General features: G+C 46.1%; 1 protein-coding gene across 1 annotated transcript in view; it reads right to left on the reverse strand.

The window, feature by feature from the left end:
- The window catches only part of PPM1H (protein phosphatase, Mg2+/Mn2+ dependent 1H), a 242,326-nt gene that overhangs the window by 55,357 nt on the left and 167,721 nt on the right, over window positions 1-19,248 (reverse strand). Inside the window, exon 7 of the mRNA XM_034643663.1 lies at window positions 9,569-9,687. Within this exon, the coding sequence (XP_034499554.1) occupies window positions 9,569-9,687 (119 nt within the window). The remainder of the gene's footprint in view (window positions 1-9,568; window positions 9,688-19,248) is intronic.

The raw sequence follows: 19,248 nt of genomic DNA on the forward strand, positions 1-19,248 counted from the left end.
CTTAAATCTACTTACCTAGATCACTGGGTCCCTTCACCACCCACCACTGCCCTACACCCTCTCCCTCGCCTCTGCATGCCACTTACGCTAGGCTACCACCGGCAACGTGGTCTAGCTGATATGCAGCAATACAGTACATTCAGAGGTTTGGAACACTGAGATAGCTCTGTTCTGGTTGGCAAATAATGACTGTCCCAAGGCCCAGCCCCCAACCCCATCGCCCTTGTCTGGTGCTCTGGACCCTCCCCGGGAATCCCTATAGTGTGGTGAGTGAAGAGTTCATGCCTGGCGCAGCAGCTGGGGCCACTCCTCCAGGCTGACTACTGAAGCTATGCTGGGTATTACTATGCCTTCCACATTCCCAAAACACACACCTTATTGTCATACCTCTGGGCTTTCACTTGTGCTGTGCCCTCTCTTCAGAGTGTCTTTCCCTTTGGCCCTCAGCCCTCTTAAAACTCCTCTCTTATTTCAGACTTGTGGTTGAAATACCGCCTTCCCCATGAAGTTTCCCCCCAGCCCCAATTTCCCCTCTTAAAAGCCACCACTCCTTCGAACGTCACCGCAAAGCCGTTTCTTCAAACCCCCTTTAGAAATAAGCTCTTTAGTCTTGCTTTAGTCTTGCTTTAGTTATTCATGCACAAATTCCAACAGATCTACTCCCCTCACTCTTGAGAATTTAAGGACAGATTTATAGGTAAAGTGGTACAGCTCAATAAATTTCCAGAAAGCCAGTCCCTGGCTTCCCTGTGATGGGAACACAGTCCTGTCTGGTAAGGCCGCTCCTACGTGAGGGCATGCTTTGGCTACTGAAGGGCTTGGAATCCCAGCACCTCGGGTATGGCTCAGAAGGGCTATAGGGAACCTTAAAAAGTTCAGCAGCCAGGACTCAAAAACAGATGTGGAGTTGATGTATAGACCAACCCCCCCCCCCAACAAACAAAATGGCCTACAAATAAACAAAAAACACCCTACCCGTCAGCACTCAGGGGCAGAGAGGTTTCCTGACTGTGTTGACCGTGTCTCTTCCCATAGACAACAGCCCCACCTTCTCCGTGCTCACCTCCCACAGTGGCTGTGGGACAGACCTGTCAGGTAGAAGCAGCCAGCACACCCCGACCTTCCTTCAGTCTCTTGCTTCTCTAAACTGCCTTCCTTTTACGTTTGGTTTCTAGCCTCCCATTACTCTGAGAAGCAACCAACTCAACACCTCTTAGCTTGTGGACCTCCTGAGGCAAGGATCAGCTCAGCCCTTGCTGACCCCCTCATCTCCACAGCATCTAATGAGTACATTATTAGGCACCTAGAGCACTTACCGCATGCCAGACTGTGTTGAACGCACATGACCGTACCAACTCGTGACATCCTATTATTAGGTACTGTCGCTAATCCCATTCACACATGGGAAAACCAAAGTGACATGATTTGTCCAAGCCACACCTGGGGACTGACCCAGCCAGGAAGTCTGGCTCCACATCCCTGTTCTTAACTACTGCTCAACGACTAATATGCGGCATATATACAATAAAGGTTTGCCAAATATAAAGACAAGCGCCTGTCTGCCCTAGGGGTCCTCGGTTAAAAGGACACTGGCTATTTTAAGAGGGATTTGTGCAAGCACTTTCCCAGATGACTGAGAGCTAAGATACCACCACACAGGTCCTGTACAGCCCCAAACAATGGCCACCGGGGAAGGGGAGGATGTACACTCTATTCAGGGGTATATGAATGGGTACCGACAAATGCTGGGACTGTTCAAAGGGTCTCAGGGGAAAGAAAGGCTTGGCAGTAGTTTGGCCACTTTAGGAACGATAAATTTACACCTATCATTAGAGCAGAGAGAGGTGTGTATGCACGGACGATCAATAGGGAGCAAGCTCAGGCATCTCTTCTCTTTCTCCTCCCTGTGGCCTGACAATGCCTGTCTATCTTAGCTTCCAACCATTTGTAAATACCTCATAGCTTGCTCTGGGCTCATGGGCAGAGTGGCGGGGAGGGGGGGCGGGAAGCAAGGAGTCATTTATCACTGTCAGGAGATGTGCTGCACACAGCAGGGCAGGCTCTCTTCCCTGCTGCTCCTGCAGCTAGAGCTGCAAATCGTGAAAAGATGCAGAATGTGCACATCGCAAATAACCATTCATCATCGTGGCTCCGGGAGCCCCGAGAGCAGCCCCTCCCCACGTGAGGCTGACCCGCTCGGACTTCAGCCCCTGCTTCCACTGGAATTTGGGACACGAGGACTTTTCGGGTGCCTGTTCCCTGTCCCAGCCAATGCCCATCCTGGACAATCCACAGGGTTAAAATTCTCCGCAATGATATCCAAGCCCCTCCCCTCTCTGCAAAGTCAGATTTCCAGATCGCTTTCAGCAATGGGTGGCCCATAATCATTAAGTTATGAAAATACAAGTTGCTGGGAGGGAATTAATACCAGGTTTAACTAGGGAAAGGCCTGGTTTCTTGTGAAGTAATTATAAAATTAAAATGTGATATTTCTCTGGTGGGTTTAAAAAGCCTTCCCGTGAGGTCTGTGGCCCAACAGTAATGTCAGGATTTGCACCAAGACGGGACCGAGAAATCCTTTGGTGCTCCAAAGATGCTTGCTAGTCAAGAGACACCTGCAGGTAGGCTTCCAAAGACTGGGTTAAAAGTAATTAGAAACAAAAAGAGGGAAAAGGACACGGTTTGAAATTCCCAATTACTCTTTAAAACTCAAGAGTCAAGCTGTTATAGAAAATGCAGGCTTTCCAAGTAAGATTAATAATGCTAAGCTAATTAGACCCACAGGCATGGCCAACATATAAATTCAGGCCCAAAAGAGGGACACTGTCCCTTTAAAAACTGCCTGGGGATCAGTGGAAAAGCTAATGAGGAGTGTCAGTTGGGGCTGCTTTAATAGGTGGTCCTCCGGAAGATAAAGCCTGGGGTTTCTGTAACCGGGCTTCTGTGCTTGATTCAATAAATCAATTTATATGATATGCGGGTGCAGCTCTGGAGTTGGCTTCATAAAGCATTCTGTGGCATTTCTCAATCTGCTTATCTGCTTCCCTGTCAGCCAGCCTGAATGCGCTGTCAGAGGGCATTGAAAAGAGCAGTAAAGAATAAGATAGAAGCCCCATCTACAATATTTGTAAAACTCGACCCAGTATCTCCAGACCATGCTTGGGGCTGCCTCCAATGAGTTCCTTTCCAGAAAATGCTTGGATTATTGGTAGGAAGCCCAATGCCGTGGGGCTGTGGCTCTCATCCCCGAGCTGGGTTCCAGGCTGCAGATGGAGAATAGAGTTCACCCCAAACAGAACAGAAAGGGTTGGGAGTGAAGTTGCTTTTTAAATCAGACCCCCAGGAAGCAGAAAGAAAAGCAAGAGGAACCGAAGTGCCAATGGCTGGCACGAGCCCAGCAGGCAGTGGGCAGAGGCTGGGTGAGGGAGGGAGGCTGCTGACCAGGGCCAAGGAAATGGGTCTTCCTTCAGGCTTCAGCTCGCCAGCAGGCTTGCCAGGTAGTGATCACTGGAGATGAGCTGTCCCTAAACACACTGACTGATGCCTCTGATTTGAAAAGTGGAGTGAAGCACATTCCCAGCCACCTCCGAGGCTTGCAGCAGTGGGGCCAGAAGCATAGGCGTGGCCACGCCATTCCACTCACTCGCCCCATCTGTACTCAGCTGTCTTCTTCTTCTTTTTTTTTAAATCCCTTGCCGTTGGGATGTTCAGTTACAGACAGCTTCTTACCCCCGCCCCCAACTAGACCCATACCCTTACATTATCTAGCTAGTGCGGCCATCCAGGAGAACTGCCTGTGATGACGGCAATGCTCTCTATCTGCACTGTTCAATTCACCAGCCACTGGCCACATCTGGCTACTGAGCAGTTGAGACTAGTGTGACTTGGGAAAAAAAAATTTTAATTTTATTTAATTTTCAGCAATATAAATTTAAATGGCCACATGTGGCTAGTGGCTACTGTGCTGGAGAGCACTCAGAATAGAAAAAATATTTCCTTTGCCTTAATAAAAGTAGTGAGTACTAAAAGGAGAAAATGGTGGTTGACCCTGCTCTGCTCCCAGTGGAAAAATCTCTGATTTGCTCATAGTTTTAAAGGAAATGAAGGAGGGGAAAATGACCCTGATGTGTCATCAAGTTAGAATCATAAAGAGTTCAGGGCTGCAAGAGATCAAAATGAAAGGTTACCATCCCAGGAATCTTTTTAATGGAATTTGTCTTTTCCAGAAGCTCTGAAAAGCAGAGCGAAGCCCATCCCCCACTAGACACAGAGGTTGGCAGCAAGGGGCAAAGGAAGCATTTTACAAATGAGAGACCTAGGCGCCCAGGGTTTTGCCCAAGGCTCGAGAATCTTGGCAGAGCAAGGGCTGGTACCCATGGAGCCCATCTCCCAAAGCCGTAAACTCTGCACTAACTAAGCCAGGCCGTCTCAGGTTACGGGTCCAGGCTGTTCTCTGAAATAAGACCATCATAAATGTTAGAAAGGCTTTGCTTAAGAAAAGAATTCTGGTGTACTTTACTCATAATCAGAACCATCTGGAAGCAATCTTGCATTCACACGATGGACTTCTCTTCCTCTTTGGCCCTCGCTCTCTCTACAAATCCCATCAGGCCAGGAACAGCTGCTGGAGAACCTGGCTAGATGCCAGGGGTGGAACTACAGCCCCCTCCCACACGAATGTCCTCCTGGGCCCCTGGCTCGCCCGCCCGTCCCCCTCACCCTGTGCCTGGACACAGAGCACGATGAACACTGAACCCACATGAGAAAGCTAAATCACCAGCAGGCCCAGAGCTGGGACCTGGTGCCACAAAGGCAGCTGTGAGAAACCGTTGTTTCAACTCAGTAACATAGATGCTTGCCAGCAAATTACAGCCTGAGATGGCTCTGAGGGCTGCGGGTCGGGACACAGAGCTCACACTGCCAGCTAGTGAGCACCATGCAACAGCAGCTCAACACAAAGGGCTGGGGAGGAGGGGCGCTGGCTTGCAACGAGGCAAGGCTGGGATTCCAGCAGCGGGACCAATGACACCAGGCACAGAAGGCCAGGAGGACGGGGCCGCGGCAGGGACCGACCCGGTACCAGGGGTACTGGGAAGAAAATGCCTTTGTAAATCAAACTACTGGGCACACGATCTGAGGCGGGCGAAGGGGAGGTGGGAGAGCCAGGGAAGAGACCGGTTTCATTATGAAGGTCCGGGTGACAATCACCTTTTGTCCTCTACCCGTTCTGGGCCTGCCAAGCTGTTCCATGGTCTCTGAGAAAGCATGAGGGTGGGAGAGAAAAGCTCCCCATCAGGAGGCACCCTCATCCCTGATGATGAGACAAGCCACCCCCCCCCCCACCGGAGCCCTCACCCTCCCCCANAGCTCTCATCCTCTCCCACACCTTCTTCCCGCCTCAGACGCACCACGGAGAGCCAGCATGACGCTTCCCGAACGAGAGCAGGCAACCGTCCTCAGCATGGGAGACCTGGTTCTCAGCGGATTTTCCCCACCAAAAGCACCCCAAATCACACACAGACTCCTTGGGACGAGCGTGAAGCCTCATGGTTGAATTTGGCTAGCAATATAGGAGGTCAGGCCAGGAACTAGAAAAGTTAGTGCCTCAGCAGCTCCTGAAATGCTTCATTCATCCCATCCTCTTGTTTAAAGGACACTCAGGGAGACACGAATCCTGGTGGATAGGGGTCCCCTTCATTGGGGTCCCCCCAGCTCAAAAGTGAGTAATTAGGTCTAATCTTACTCTGAAGAAAAACGGACTGTTGCACACTATCAGAAAGAGCTCTCAGAGGCAGAGACCTGGGATCTAGTCCACGTTCTGACACTTTTGCACGGACAGACGCTGAGCAAACCACTAATCCCTGGGACTCTCCATCTGCTCAACTGCGAAATGGGAACGGGGAGGAATCCTTCAGCACAGCGCAGTTCGGCACTGTAAACGGCATGTGCCCTCCAGAAACGCTGTCCGGGTTCACATCCCAGCTTCTCCCGTCTTACTAGTTATGTAACCCTGAAACTCAGTCTCTCTGCCTCAGTTTCCTCATCTGTGAAACGTATCTAGTTCATAGGACTGTTAAGTATGAGGAATCACCTAAAGGTCTCACTGCAGTGTCTGGTCCTTAGCTCTTCCCAGAACTGACAGGTAGGCTCCCTGCTATCCTGATTCGTGGGGGGCCTATTTCCACCACAACTAGGTATTTACAAGGATTAAAGGGCTTTGAAGTAAGCGAACCCTTGTTTGTTGAGGGGTTTCAGAAAAACAAGTTCACAGGCCAAGGCTAATTCTGATGCCCAAAAAGATAAAGGGACAGGGCAAGGACTTGTCTCCTGACACATTCCAAATACTCATCAGACCACCTTCAACCAATTCCAACCACTTGGTAGTAATTTAAGGCGTTGGTGGGAAAAGAGCCACAGACCTTCATCTCCCTTTCTATAGAATTAATATGCCAGCTCTTCTCTTTCTATAGACAACTCCGAAAGGCAGCAAAAATGTGATCCCATGTTTTCTTTTTTTTTTTTTTTTAAGTCCTAAAAGATAACTGCTAGATCTGAGGTTTCTCAATTAAAAAGGGAATTCATTAAGGTTGAGGGAGGGAGTTTACAAGGGCAGCGGTCTAACTTGGTTCTAAACTTCCTCACTTATTTCAACAAAGATATAAAGAGCTCTCCTTCTTCTTAAGCATCAATTTCAAGTCAAAAGAACAAGTAGGAAATACACAAAGATATACATAAATCTCTGCTCAGAGCCAAAGCTGGAGAAAATAGCCACGTGGGGAACCATGCTTAAACAAATCGGCAAATCATGTCTGACTGAAGCCATTCTCGGGCTTGGCTCCTCAATTACTTCGTACCTTCTGTGGAGTTCCATACATTAAATACAGCTTATTTATGGACTGCTGATTTTCTTAGGATCATGCTAACACTGTGTGTGTGTGTGTGCGTGTGTAAGAGAGACAGAGAGCAAGAGACTGAGTGTGTATTTATAAAGTTGGATGTAATCTAGTCCCTGAATTTACCTACATTTTAAAAATTATAAAATGGAGGTAATCTTCAGCCATTTGTTTACCAAGTGTGTTCTGACTGCATAGATATAATTGGCCTTCTGGCATAGAAAGAACACACAGCCTTGCCTCAGGCTTAACTTATCTCAGATGCAAGCAAGCTCCTGACTCCCACCCTTCCCATCCGCCATCCACAACCGCCTGCTCCCTCAATTGCAGTCAATCACACCCTTTCCTTCCTTTCATCCAATAAATAATCCTTGGCCATTCACTGGGTGTCAGGGACCAGGGGAGGCACTGCCCCCCTCCTGGGGGATTACAGGCTAGCTGAAGAGACCTATTTGAACAGGTAATTGGAGTAATTAATGACTTACCCCTTACATTTAGCTCTGGACTAAATCATCTAGGTTCTTATTCATTTCCTTCCTTCTCTGTTTTCTGCTTCCATTCCTCTATTTGGCTCCTGAGACTTCACATACATATTTCTTTCTTTTTTTAAAGATTTATCTATTTAGGGGCACCTGGGTCACGGAGTCGTTGAAACCTCTGCCTTTGGCTCAAGTCATGCATGATCTATGAGAGAGCGAGCACACGTGAGCAGGGGGAAGGGCAGAGGGAGAGGGACAGAAGCAGACTCCCAGCTGGGCATGGAGCCCCACATGGGGGTAGATCCCAGGACCCTGAGATCATGACCTGAGTCAAAATCAAGAGTCAGGTGCTTAACCAACTGAGCCACCCAGGTGCCCCTTCACATATATATTTCTATGCTGGTTTTCTTCTGGGTACCTAAATCTGCTTTCTCTCATCATTTTCCTTTCAACTCCATAGGACTGCCTTCCTAGAACATTGCTTTCATCATTCATTCTCCTCAGAAACACACCAGCATAACCCACGCCTCCCACAGTAAACGTATTTCTCTGCCTGGCTTCCCTTATCCTCAATTATGTTCCCTTGATACCAACTCGGTCTGATTTCCCAGAGATGCTCTCTTTCTTTTTGGCCATCTTTCTTACTGTCTCTCAGACCCACTCTTCTTGTTCGCAATCACGGGGATTCCTGACCTAGGACACCTTTCCTTCCATTGTTCTCAACTGCAAAACCTAGACCAAACCCTACCACGCTTTTCCAACTAGAGTAGCCCTCACCTTAAATTTCTCTGTGAGAAGCGATTTTGCTGATTCAGTAAAAATGAACTTACAAAGAAGGGTAAGGGTAATGATTCTGAGGCACCAAAACTCCAGAACCTCAGAGATGCAAATAGGGTGAACCCTTTCTGCCAAACCCATTCATGTTCTAGAACAGGGGTAAATATTTTAGGCTTTGTGGGTCATACAGTCTCTGTTCCAACTACGCAACCACCTTGAGTGAGGGCAGCCAAAGGTCAAATGTATACAAATGAATGTGGTGGTACTAAAAAAAAATTACTTACAGAAAAGGGCCGTGGGTGGAATTTGGCTTTGGGCCATCGTTTGCTGTCCCCGCACTAGCAGAAGACTTGGATAGTGGTGAAAATCTTCTCTTTGAGATGGTAAAGGACAACTGGAAGTGCCTCAGATCAGCCCCTTATCTTCCCTAGGTAGCTCAACTGTTCCCTTAAGACAGTGTGCACCCTAGGAGCACATTCCCAGCCTAGAAGTCACTACCACGAGAATTTGGGCTGTGACCATCTGTCAGAGCTATTTTGGTCCATGAAGAAGAGATCATGGACACTACTACTTTGTCTAGGCTCGAGCCACGTCAAGGAAAGAGTCCACTGTTCATCCTCCCACTTTCCTCCAGACTAGCAGGAGGCTCAGAGCTCAGCAAACCTTCACCCACACTTCCATGTGCCGGGCCCTGCATGCTCTCATTTGGTCCTTACATCAGTCCTGTGATGTAGCTGCACTCTGCATCGTATCTATTTTCATATGGAAGAAACAGAGGCGGTCTTAGTCCATGTTAGCCACCGGTCCAGTACGGAAATGATCTTGGTGCTTACACAGGTGAGCTGTGGGAGTGAGACAACCCCCTCCCCACCAAGATTCTTATCTCGATGTGAATGCAAAAAAATAATGAAGGTGACTCATTACCTCTAGTCCTTACAACAACCCCTCGAAAAGCCTATTTTTTTCCACTTTATTTTTGGAAAATTAGACTCATAGGGGTTAAGCAGTTTATCCAACTTTGCCTATTTAGAAAGATCAGAGTTAAGAGTCAAATCCATGCCAGTCTGGCTCAATAAACTGTTAGCCCATTTCTTTGAGCTGCTGACCTAAACACCTACTTCAATGTGTTTGTAAAGCCTCAAAAATGCTTGCTCATATGAAGTGAGGAACTGTCAGCTTCGTGGGGTCTCGTGTCCCCCCGGAGGGCCTCAGAGAAGCCCCAGGCAAACCAACCCCGTGATCTGAGGACTGGCGCCCAGGCACAAACAGCAGAAGCGGGCACAGCCCCTATTCCTTCACCACCATCCAGGCCTCTGGCTGCACTACCAGGTCCAAACTGCGTAAGTGGCTTTTGATGGCGGTGACGCTTCCTTCACTCACACTGGGGCAGTGCCGAGGCAGAGGGAGGCATGTTCTTACCAGCCTGTCATACTGAAGTCCCTGTAGAGCATCTTCTTTCCAAGCTCCTTTCTCTGTACTCTCCTTGGAAACTCCAAATGTGTGAACTCATTTCCCAGCAAGTGAGGCTGCATGAATGCCTAATAGCGAAAGAAAGGAAAAAAACCACACACACACATATTTAGAAGAAAAAATAAGACTCAATATTGTTTTGCAAATCAAGACAGTCCGTATATCAAAAACGAGAAAATTGTTCTCCTATTTTAAGGGAAATAAATAGATTTACAAATCTGCAAAGAGTTATCAGCAAATAAAAATCACCAACTGAATTTATTAAGGGACATAAAAATTTCATTTCATATGATAAATTAATTGTAATCAGAGACACGGATCACTAAAGTCAAAAGGAAAAGAAACTGCGTTTCTCCACAAGTTCACTTTTTAATTCAAATCCAAGACTGTTTCATTTTCCTGAATGGCATGTTGATGCAGCAAGAAACCTCACCTTGCCTCCCCTCCTTGGCTCTCTCTGCTCTTGGAGATCATGGCTTTGCCTCTGAAACCTGCATGTGAATCTCCACATGGACACAATGGCCCAAGAGAGCAGGTTGGGGCTGGATACACCAGACGGGAACTTTCTGTTGGACTCCTTCCATTTTGCTCTGCAGTAATTTGATCATGTAATTGGAAGACTATTCCAGAGCAGATGGCTTCTTCCCCTCCCCCAAATCTCTGTTCACACTACAAAAGTCTTGAGCAAACAGCCACTTAGGGAATTGCTTTGAAACAACAAACAGTCTCATTGTCACGTTCGAAATTCAAATCCAGCTATCCAAGAGATGAAATGCTCAAGTATTAACTTCCCTGCTCGAAGGCCACACACCATAAGCAAACTTGCTTGGAGCTTTGCCACTCCAAGCTGCATGCCTGCTGATTAGCACTGTGGTGGAATGGATCCTTTCTCTTCCTTCCTCCATTTCCTCTCTCTCTGGCAGGGAAGGGTGGACAGAGCAAATCATGACCTGGCACTGTAGGAAAGGACGGATCCCTGCCACAGGACAGATGGCCATGTCCTCAGTCCACTGGAAATAGGCATCTCCCACAGCCTCTTATCCAGGACCGGACATGGGCAGATCTGCTGATTCTCACGGTGGTTTGCCGGTTCCATCGGACGTTGGTCATCCTAAGCTAGGCCTATCAGGAATCAAAGGAAGCCAGCTGAATTATCACCAGGTTGGCTAGACTGGGCCAGATAATGGAATTCTGAGCAGGCTTGGAGACAGGGCAGGACAGTACTGAGAAGAGGAAGCATCTTCACTGCCTGCTGTAGCCCCCAAAGTTTCCAGGTGGGGCAGGAATTCTACATCATCTTGGAGGGGCTCTGAAACCTCTGCTGGGGGTGAGGGTTGGGCTGATGATGAATATCAAGAACACTTAAACACTGAGTTTGACTGAGAGGGTCCCTGGGAAGGAAGGAAGGAAGGAAGGAAGGAAGGAAGGAAGGAAGGAAGGAAGGGAGGGAGGGAGGGGGAGGGGAAGGGGGAGGGAGGGGAGGAATCAAGGAAGGAAGAAAGGAAGGAGGGAAGGAGGGAGGGAGAGGAGGGAGGAAGGAAGAAAACTAATACTTCATAGGGCAGGTCAGTGGTGTGGGCTTTGGGTGAGACAGACTTGGGTTTGAATCCAAGTTCTGTATTTGTAAACTGTGTGATTTCAGTTGGTGATTAAGCTTTGGGAGCCTCAGTTTCTTAATCTCTCCTAGATTGTGTATTTATCTCACACTTTTAATAATTAAATGAATGCACTTATCATAGTTGTCTCTGCTCATAAAAAAAAAAAAACCAAACTATTATATCTATCTAATGACTAGTGAGCCCTATTACATCCTAACTATGACATGTGCTTTGTGAGCTCTCATTTCACGCTGCCAACAACCTTACAAGGTGGAACTGGCTACACAATCTGCGGGGCCCAGTGCAAAATGAAAATATGGAGCCTCTGTGCAAGATTAAGGATTTCTAGACAGCAAGAACAGAGCACTGAACCATGTACAGGGCCCTGTGCACCTGCACGAGTCACACCCCCAGGAAGCCAGCTGTCCTGATCGAAGGAGCAGAGGCATAAATTGTCAATGGACAGCAGCATCTACTGTGCACCCTTTATCACCCCCTAGAACTGTGGGACCCATCAGCATGACATTTTTCTCTCTACTCCACCCCCCAAGCTATTCTAATACTGACTTAGGGGTTACCATATACCACGTACTTAGATGCTTGTTACTACATCAACAATCCTACAAAGCACGTCACAGACTCAATTTACAAATGAGGAAATGAAGATCCAGGGAACTTAAGACACCTAGCCCAAGGTTATCAGCAAGGGCTGGGTGGTTTCAGAGCCTGAACTTAATACCGCGTCTATAACACCCATTCCAACACTTTAACCTGCACACGCATTTACAAAAAACAAAAAGTGGGCAAAAGGCCTGTGAGCCTGTTGCTCCTGGACCATCCAAAGTCTGAATTGCCAATACATACCTATGAGGATCCAATTAACAAAAAATTACAGATCTGCACACAGCTTGACCATATCGATATTCCTGAAGTAGCTAGAAGAAATCCTTTAATAATACGAGTGATTAGATAAATGAGTAAAAATCCATACAAAGGAATTCTATGGTATCATTTATACTGACACTACAGAGATTTGTAATGACATGGGAAGAGCGGATATATTTGCAAAAGCAGGTTATCAAACAATGTATGTCAGTGACTGTGTACAGGTATGAGCTTATGTAAGTGGTGTCAAATACACACACAGGTTTACGTAAAAAACATACATGTACATACAAGTGAATGTGTGTATATCAATACAGGTAAATGCCATACATATATATTATTAACAAACAGGTGAGTATCCAAAGGCCATTTCTATGTACATTTCTTCACAGACCAAGTGACCAAGAGGAGTCAGTGTGCAGCGTTCCAGGTACTTGGCCCCCTGATCGGGAGCATGAGTGGCCCTTTGATGGTGCTCTAACCAGGTACCCTCACAATCTTTCTGCGAGTACACATTTGCCCGGGCAGTGGTAAGGGAAGATCTGCTGAAGGAAGACGTCTGCAAAGCAGCTAGGAACTCCTGAGCCGCTCGCTCTGTGCACGGGCCACCTCACCTCTCCCCGTGAGGATGCACAGGCCCAGAATGGCCTTAAACCCCATGTTCCAGTGACATCTGGAGCCCCTTCACGCGCAGAGGCTTTCAGGGTTTCACATGTCTTGCTATCTCCCATTATAGCAATAGGCTAGTGTGTTTTATCAATTCTAAGATGCCCTTTATCAGCGGAGTTATTATTTTCTTACCTCTAAGAAAGGGGGGACAGCTGCCAATTACCCTATGTACAGTACTTTCTTGCCACTTGGACTTTTTATTCTTTTTGAAAGAGCTCCTTTGGACTTAGACAAATTTTTACATATCACTCTGGGGTATATTTAAGAACATATAGTGAAGTATATATCGCCTCAGGTTTTCCAAAACGTTTTCACTTCTAGAATTCAACTGCTCATCGGTTTTCAATGCTGAGTCACTAACGTTCGTGATTTTCCACACACTCGCGGCCTGTGTTTCCTTGGAGCACTGGTGAGGCAGCGTTTCTTAAATAATTCACCAAAGAACTACCAGCCTCAGAAGCAGGGGTGCAAAGTTCTTAAGTCAGCTCTGCAATTATCTCCAGACGGCTTACTTCTAACTGCCACTTCAGGAATGTGGCTCCACAAGACAGATTCACACCTCCACGCCCTCTGCACAACCAGGCGAATCCAAGGAGGCTTAAGAGGGCTTCATTTTTGTCTGCAGGGTTTTCTTCTAAGCCGCTGGACGCCTGCTCTGCAAGTCTGGTGCTGCTCTTTTGATGTCCGCGCACGCCCAGGACGGGACATCCTCGTCATGCTTGACCCTTGGCTGACAGCGCCCATCGGCTGTAAAATATCCCAACTTCAGATAGGTCGAAAGGTGAAAAAAAAAAAAAAAAGAGTGCCTTACTTCTGAAGTAATACTGTAATAGTCATCCTCCACGGACACTGATGTCACACCGTTCGATTTCTCTACCTTCGTGGTTGTTTTTCTTCTTCCCTTACTAACTGCCACGGCACATTTCACACAATGCAGGGTGTATTTTCTGTCACAATTATGCCCACCATAGAATTTACCTGTATTCCATGTGTACCTAGGACATGCATTTACTATTTTAAAAAAATCACCGTCCATATCCTAATCGTAGGCTCCCTTCTTACCAGCAATTTCAACACTCACTATTGTTGTATTTGTCAGACCTGATGGGAGTTACTGGTGTTAAAGAAAAAACAACTCAAGAACTAAGTACAGCAGAGCTTGTTCTTTGGAGTCACCTCTTTGGAGGTGGTTGATTCATGAAAACTGAGACGGTATAATACGATGCGACACGTGCCCGTTGGTTTCCAGAGGAACACATACCTCTGCTCATTTGTGTATATCTCTTTCTGCAGTACTCATGACAGTTTTTGTATTTCGTCTAGTTAGGTGGGCTGTTAGACCGAAATACCACAGGCTGGGGGCTTGAACCCTGTCTCTCAGTTCTGGAGGCTGGGAAGTCCAAGATCGAGGCGCCAGTGTATTCGCTGCCGGGCTGGCAGATGCCACCTTCCTGCATCTCACGCGGGCTTTCCTCGGTCTCTCGCGGGAGAGAAGTCGGGATCTCTGGGGTCTCTTCTTCTCAGGGCATTAATCCTATCTGATGAAGGCCTTACTCCTATGAGCTCATTTAATCTTAATTCCTCCTGTAAAGGTCCTATCTCCAAATTTAGCACTGCGGGGGGTAGGGCTTCAACAGAAGTTTTAGGGGGGATAGCAGCACACTCAGTCCATCACATGGTCTTTTATGTACACATTTGTGTGAGTACATACACTCAGTCATCTAGATGTAAAATGTTATCTGACGGTTTCCTTTTTAACTTACCTGTATTTATAACTATTTCTACTATTGAACATGTGATTATTGTTTGAAAAAAAACTAAAAATCATTATCTTTTATTTTTTACTTAATTTTAATAAAGCTTTTGTTTTAATTCCAGTATTGTTAACTTCTAGTGTTATATTAGTTTCAGGTGCACAATATAGTGATTCAACAATTCTATACATTACTCAGTGCTCATCACCAGAGCACTCCTTAATCCGCTACCCACCTCCCTTCTGGTAACCATCAGTTTATTCTCTATAGTCAAGTGTCTGTTTCTTAGTTTGTCTTTTTCCTCTGCTCATTTGTTTAAATTCTTAGGGTAATACTTTCTAGCTTCATCCATGTCATTGAAAATGGCAAGATTTCATTTTTTGATGGCTGCATAATATTCCCTTGTATATAGATACCACACCTTCTTTATTAATTCACCTATCAATGGACGCTTGGGGCTGCTTCCATAACTTGGCTATTGTAAATAATGCTGCTACAAACATAGAGGTGCACGTATTCCTCTGCATTAGTGTTCTTGTATTCTTTGGATAAATACCCAGTAGTGAAATTATTGGATCATAGGGTATTTCTATTTTAACATTTTTTTAAGACTTTATTTATTTATTTGACAGAGGTAGCCAGCGAAAGAGGGAACACAAGCACACAAGCAGGGGGAGTGGGAGAGGAAGAAGCAGGCTTCCAGCGGAGGAGCCTGATGTGGGACTTGATCCCAGAAAGCCGGGATCACGTCCTGAGCCGAAGGCAGATGCTTAACGACTGTACCACCCAGGCGCCCCTCTATTTTAACTTTTTGAGGAGCCTCCATACTATTTTCCACAGTAGCTGCATCAGTCAGCATTCCCACCAACAGGAAGAGGGTTCCTTTTTCTCCACATTCTCGCCAACACTTGCTGTTCCTTGTGTTGTTGATTTTAGTCATTCTGACAGGTGTGAGGTGATATCTCATTGTAGTTTTGATTTGTATTTCCCTGATGATGAGTGATGTAAGCATCTTTTCATTTGTCTGTTGGTGATCTGTAGGTCTTCTTTGGAGAAAATGTCTGTGTCTTCTGCTCATTTTTAGATTGGACTGTTTGTTTTTTGGGTGTTGAGTTGTAGAAGTTCTTTATATATTTTAGATACTAATCCTTTATTGGATACGTCATTTGCAACTATCTTCTCCCATTCTGTAGTGTGCCTTTTCGTTTTGATGACTGTTTCCTTCACTGTGCAGCTTTTTATTTTGATGTACTCCCAGTAGGAGAACACAGTTTTTAAAGTAGGTTTTAGAAAATTGGTGAGAGGAGCTTCACTGCTATTGTTATTCCAATAATTTGAGGGAAAGCTAATGTCACTGGAAAGGACCAACCAGGCTCCAAGGCAGGGGATGCTGAAGCCCACTGCTTCCCAAGAGCCCAGCACAGAGACATTTTATTCTCAAAGTCAGAGTGGACCACAACTAGGCAATTCAGAAACAACTTCTCAGAGGCTGTGCAGCATTCAAGCAACACAACTGGTTAGTGTTACTTCATTAGAGTTGGCCTGTCCCACCAGAAGCATCACTCATATCAGCGTTCTGGAATCTTGAGCCTTGAAAGTGATTTTACTTTGAATTCAATGTAAGCAACACACCCAAAGTGTAAAGACTGTAAAATGTGGGTGTAAGAACTTATTAGGTTCCTCTTAGCAATAAAGTCCAATGGTATCTTGACTCCAAACTTACAAGATTCTTGGATGATTTTGGCATGTTTTACTCTACTGCTCATATCTGGGCAGTTCATAAATAGGTATGCAAGACTACTTTCCTTTCCCAAGGCGCATTTCATAGGGATGCTGGCCTACTAAAAATGAGGACCTTAATGGGATAAAAATCCAAGACAGGAGAGCAAGAACACATTAAGATCCCTACAAAATAAAAAATTTTGGACACTCTCCTAAACGTTCCTTGTTTTTCTGAGATGCTGGATATATTTTAGCTTTTTCTCTATGATGATGATATTTGGGCATACGTATGTTAGAACATTTGCATGGTGATGCAAGTAATACCAGCCACACTTAAATATGTTCATTATTTTTAAACCTTAGCTGTATGCCAGGGCCTAGCATAGCACCTAACACAGTAAAGACTCCAAATAAGTATCTGCTGGAAGAATGAATACAAAACATTCTGACCTGCTATACACAATTACATTTGGTAATTAAATTACAAAATAATACAACATAGCTTTCAATTTTTTGAAAAAGTTAAAACTCAGGTCCATGGCACATAAAAACAATCTTGGGACACATATCACTGTATTTTGGACATAGTTAACTTTTTATAATTTGATACCTTCCTATAAACCCACATGTGTGTTGGTGCAGTTATACCATTTAAAACCTCACGATATTTCACATCCCTAAGAATATCCAAATAATGTCATATCTCTTCTCTACTTAATAAGCATGCCAACTAGAAACCCAGAAACACATTTTATACTAAAATCCGATTTAAAGTGTGCTGGCCTGCTCCATGTTAAACAAAACAACAACAACAAAAAAGGACCACTTTTTATACCTCCATTTTAATCCTAAAATATGGGGCCTTCCCACAAAGAAGCATAACAGAATGCTCCTAACTGAGGGGAAGGGATAGAGATACACTGGAGTTCAGGTGTTGCCACAAGTGACCTCTGGAAAGAAAGCTTGTTAACCACTGCCCCGACAACACCAAAGACAGGTTGCCAGGGGTCTTTTAAGGAGTCTGGAGAGCTCAAGTTTGGTAAAAAGAGGGTAGGACATATTCTTGCCACTTAGTGTGTGGACAGCTGATGAGAATAAACTTCCAGACATGGTTACTTTTGGCTGGGGACAAGACGGACAGCTCATCTAGGGAAACGATGCTAGAGTGACCTGCTGTGCCGAGAAGTGGCAGGACACCAGAGGATCAGACGTCTTCTGGCTGCTTTCCTCTCTAGTCCTGGGCAGAAACTAGCTGCAAGGGGACGGAAATAAGCACTTACTGTGAAGAAACACAACCACCCCATCCCAGTGAGAATCTCTGAGTCACAGAGGGATTTCAGCCGTAACAGGAGGGGACAAGCCTGAAGAAGAGATGCCTTCCAGAACCTTCTAGGAAGCCTCTCATTAGAGCAGATTGGATGAGTAACCTGAACCAGGTCTGTCTCACTCTGGAGCACATGCATCCGAGCTCCACCCTCCCAGGCTGCAGGAGAGCTTTGCGCAGCTTGGCAAGGCAGGGCGAACACAGGGAGTGGAAGCAGAATGGAGAACTAGAGAGAGTGGTATGTATGGAATGGTGACTGGAGGAGACAGAGCACTAGGCTTCCTGCAGATGCCGAGACGGTGGGTCCTGAGATGACTCAAAATTGCCTGCTGGGAAACACAAAATGCTTACTCCTTTTAATAAAATTTTCTTCTGTTGTCTTGTGGTCACCTTGCCAGTGAGTGGTGTCAGCTAACGGGAGGATTATCTCAGGTTTGGGGTATCCAGGCAAAGGAATGCATGCAACTAACACAGGGCTCCTGCATGCGCCAGGTATCAGGGGCTAGGGATTCAAGGAACAAATAAAAAGAGGTCCCTTTATTCAGAACTCACGTGTGAGTGGGGGAAACTGAGGAAGGCTTACGGGTGGAAATGGAGATACCCCAGGGGCTAAGGGATAAAGCGTGGGGCACTCACTGGGTGGGTCAGAGAGAATCTGCAAAGCATCTGAAAAGCTGGTCACGGAAGGCCTCTGGGGCCAGAGCAGCAAGACGAGAGGCGAGGACGTGCGGAGCAGCACGGTAAGTAGAAGGGCTTGTTTTGGAGCTGCTCTTAGGAGAGAACAGAGAGGCGGCAGAAGGGTGCCTTTCTGGGGGACCTATCCAGCTGCTTGACCATGGGCTCCTACAGAGTCCCGAAGAAGGCCCCTCCCTCGAAGGGTAATAACTAATTAAATAAAGCAAAAGTATTTTTTGTAAAACAAAACAAAACAACTTTTTGACCAAGTATAATATATAAGGCAGTCAGTTACTGTACCATATGCACATATGGGTTCACGTACTTTCACAAATTAGACACACTCATGTAACTGGCAACCAGATGAAGAAACAACACATTAGCAGCACCTGGGGCCAGGACCCCATCCACCCGTTGCTCTCCCGGTGGAAGCACTATATCCCAACCTGCATGTTGGTGTAGCCTCTTTGTACAAGCCTCTTTGTACACTTACTAGGAAATCCTATAAGCTGCCCCCGGCGCTGGGTGCTAAGTCTGTGTGATTCACCCACGTTGCACGTAGTTAAAACGTGTTCATTCTCAGTACTGCATGGCATTCCAGCCTGTGACTCTGACTGACAGCTGTCTTATGCATTCTACTTTCCAGGGACAAGTGGATAGCTTCCACTTCGGGCTGTTACACCCCATGCTGCTGTGCACACCCCAGGCTTTGGTGAACTTTTGTGTATGCTCCGGTTAGGCGCGTACCTCGGAGTAGAACTGCTGGGCCAAACCCTTTTTCAAAGTAGTTGTTCCAATTTCCACTCCCATCAGCAGAATATGGAAAGTAAAATACTCATGTGTTCAATGAGAAGGCAGATTCCATAACAGGAAATAGTTGGTGAAGTCCTCTTACTAGAAAACTTTTATAGGAGCTAATTTTTTAAATGTTCAGACCTCTCAGTATTTGAAAGGAAGTTATCAAAATGAGGATTTTCAGGGTTTAACACAAATTTTAAAAAA

Source organism: Ailuropoda melanoleuca, chromosome 15, assembly GCF_002007445.2.
Source record: "Ailuropoda melanoleuca isolate Jingjing chromosome 15, ASM200744v2, whole genome shotgun sequence".
Classification (NCBI taxonomy): Eukaryota; Metazoa; Chordata; class Mammalia; order Carnivora; family Ursidae; genus Ailuropoda; species Ailuropoda melanoleuca.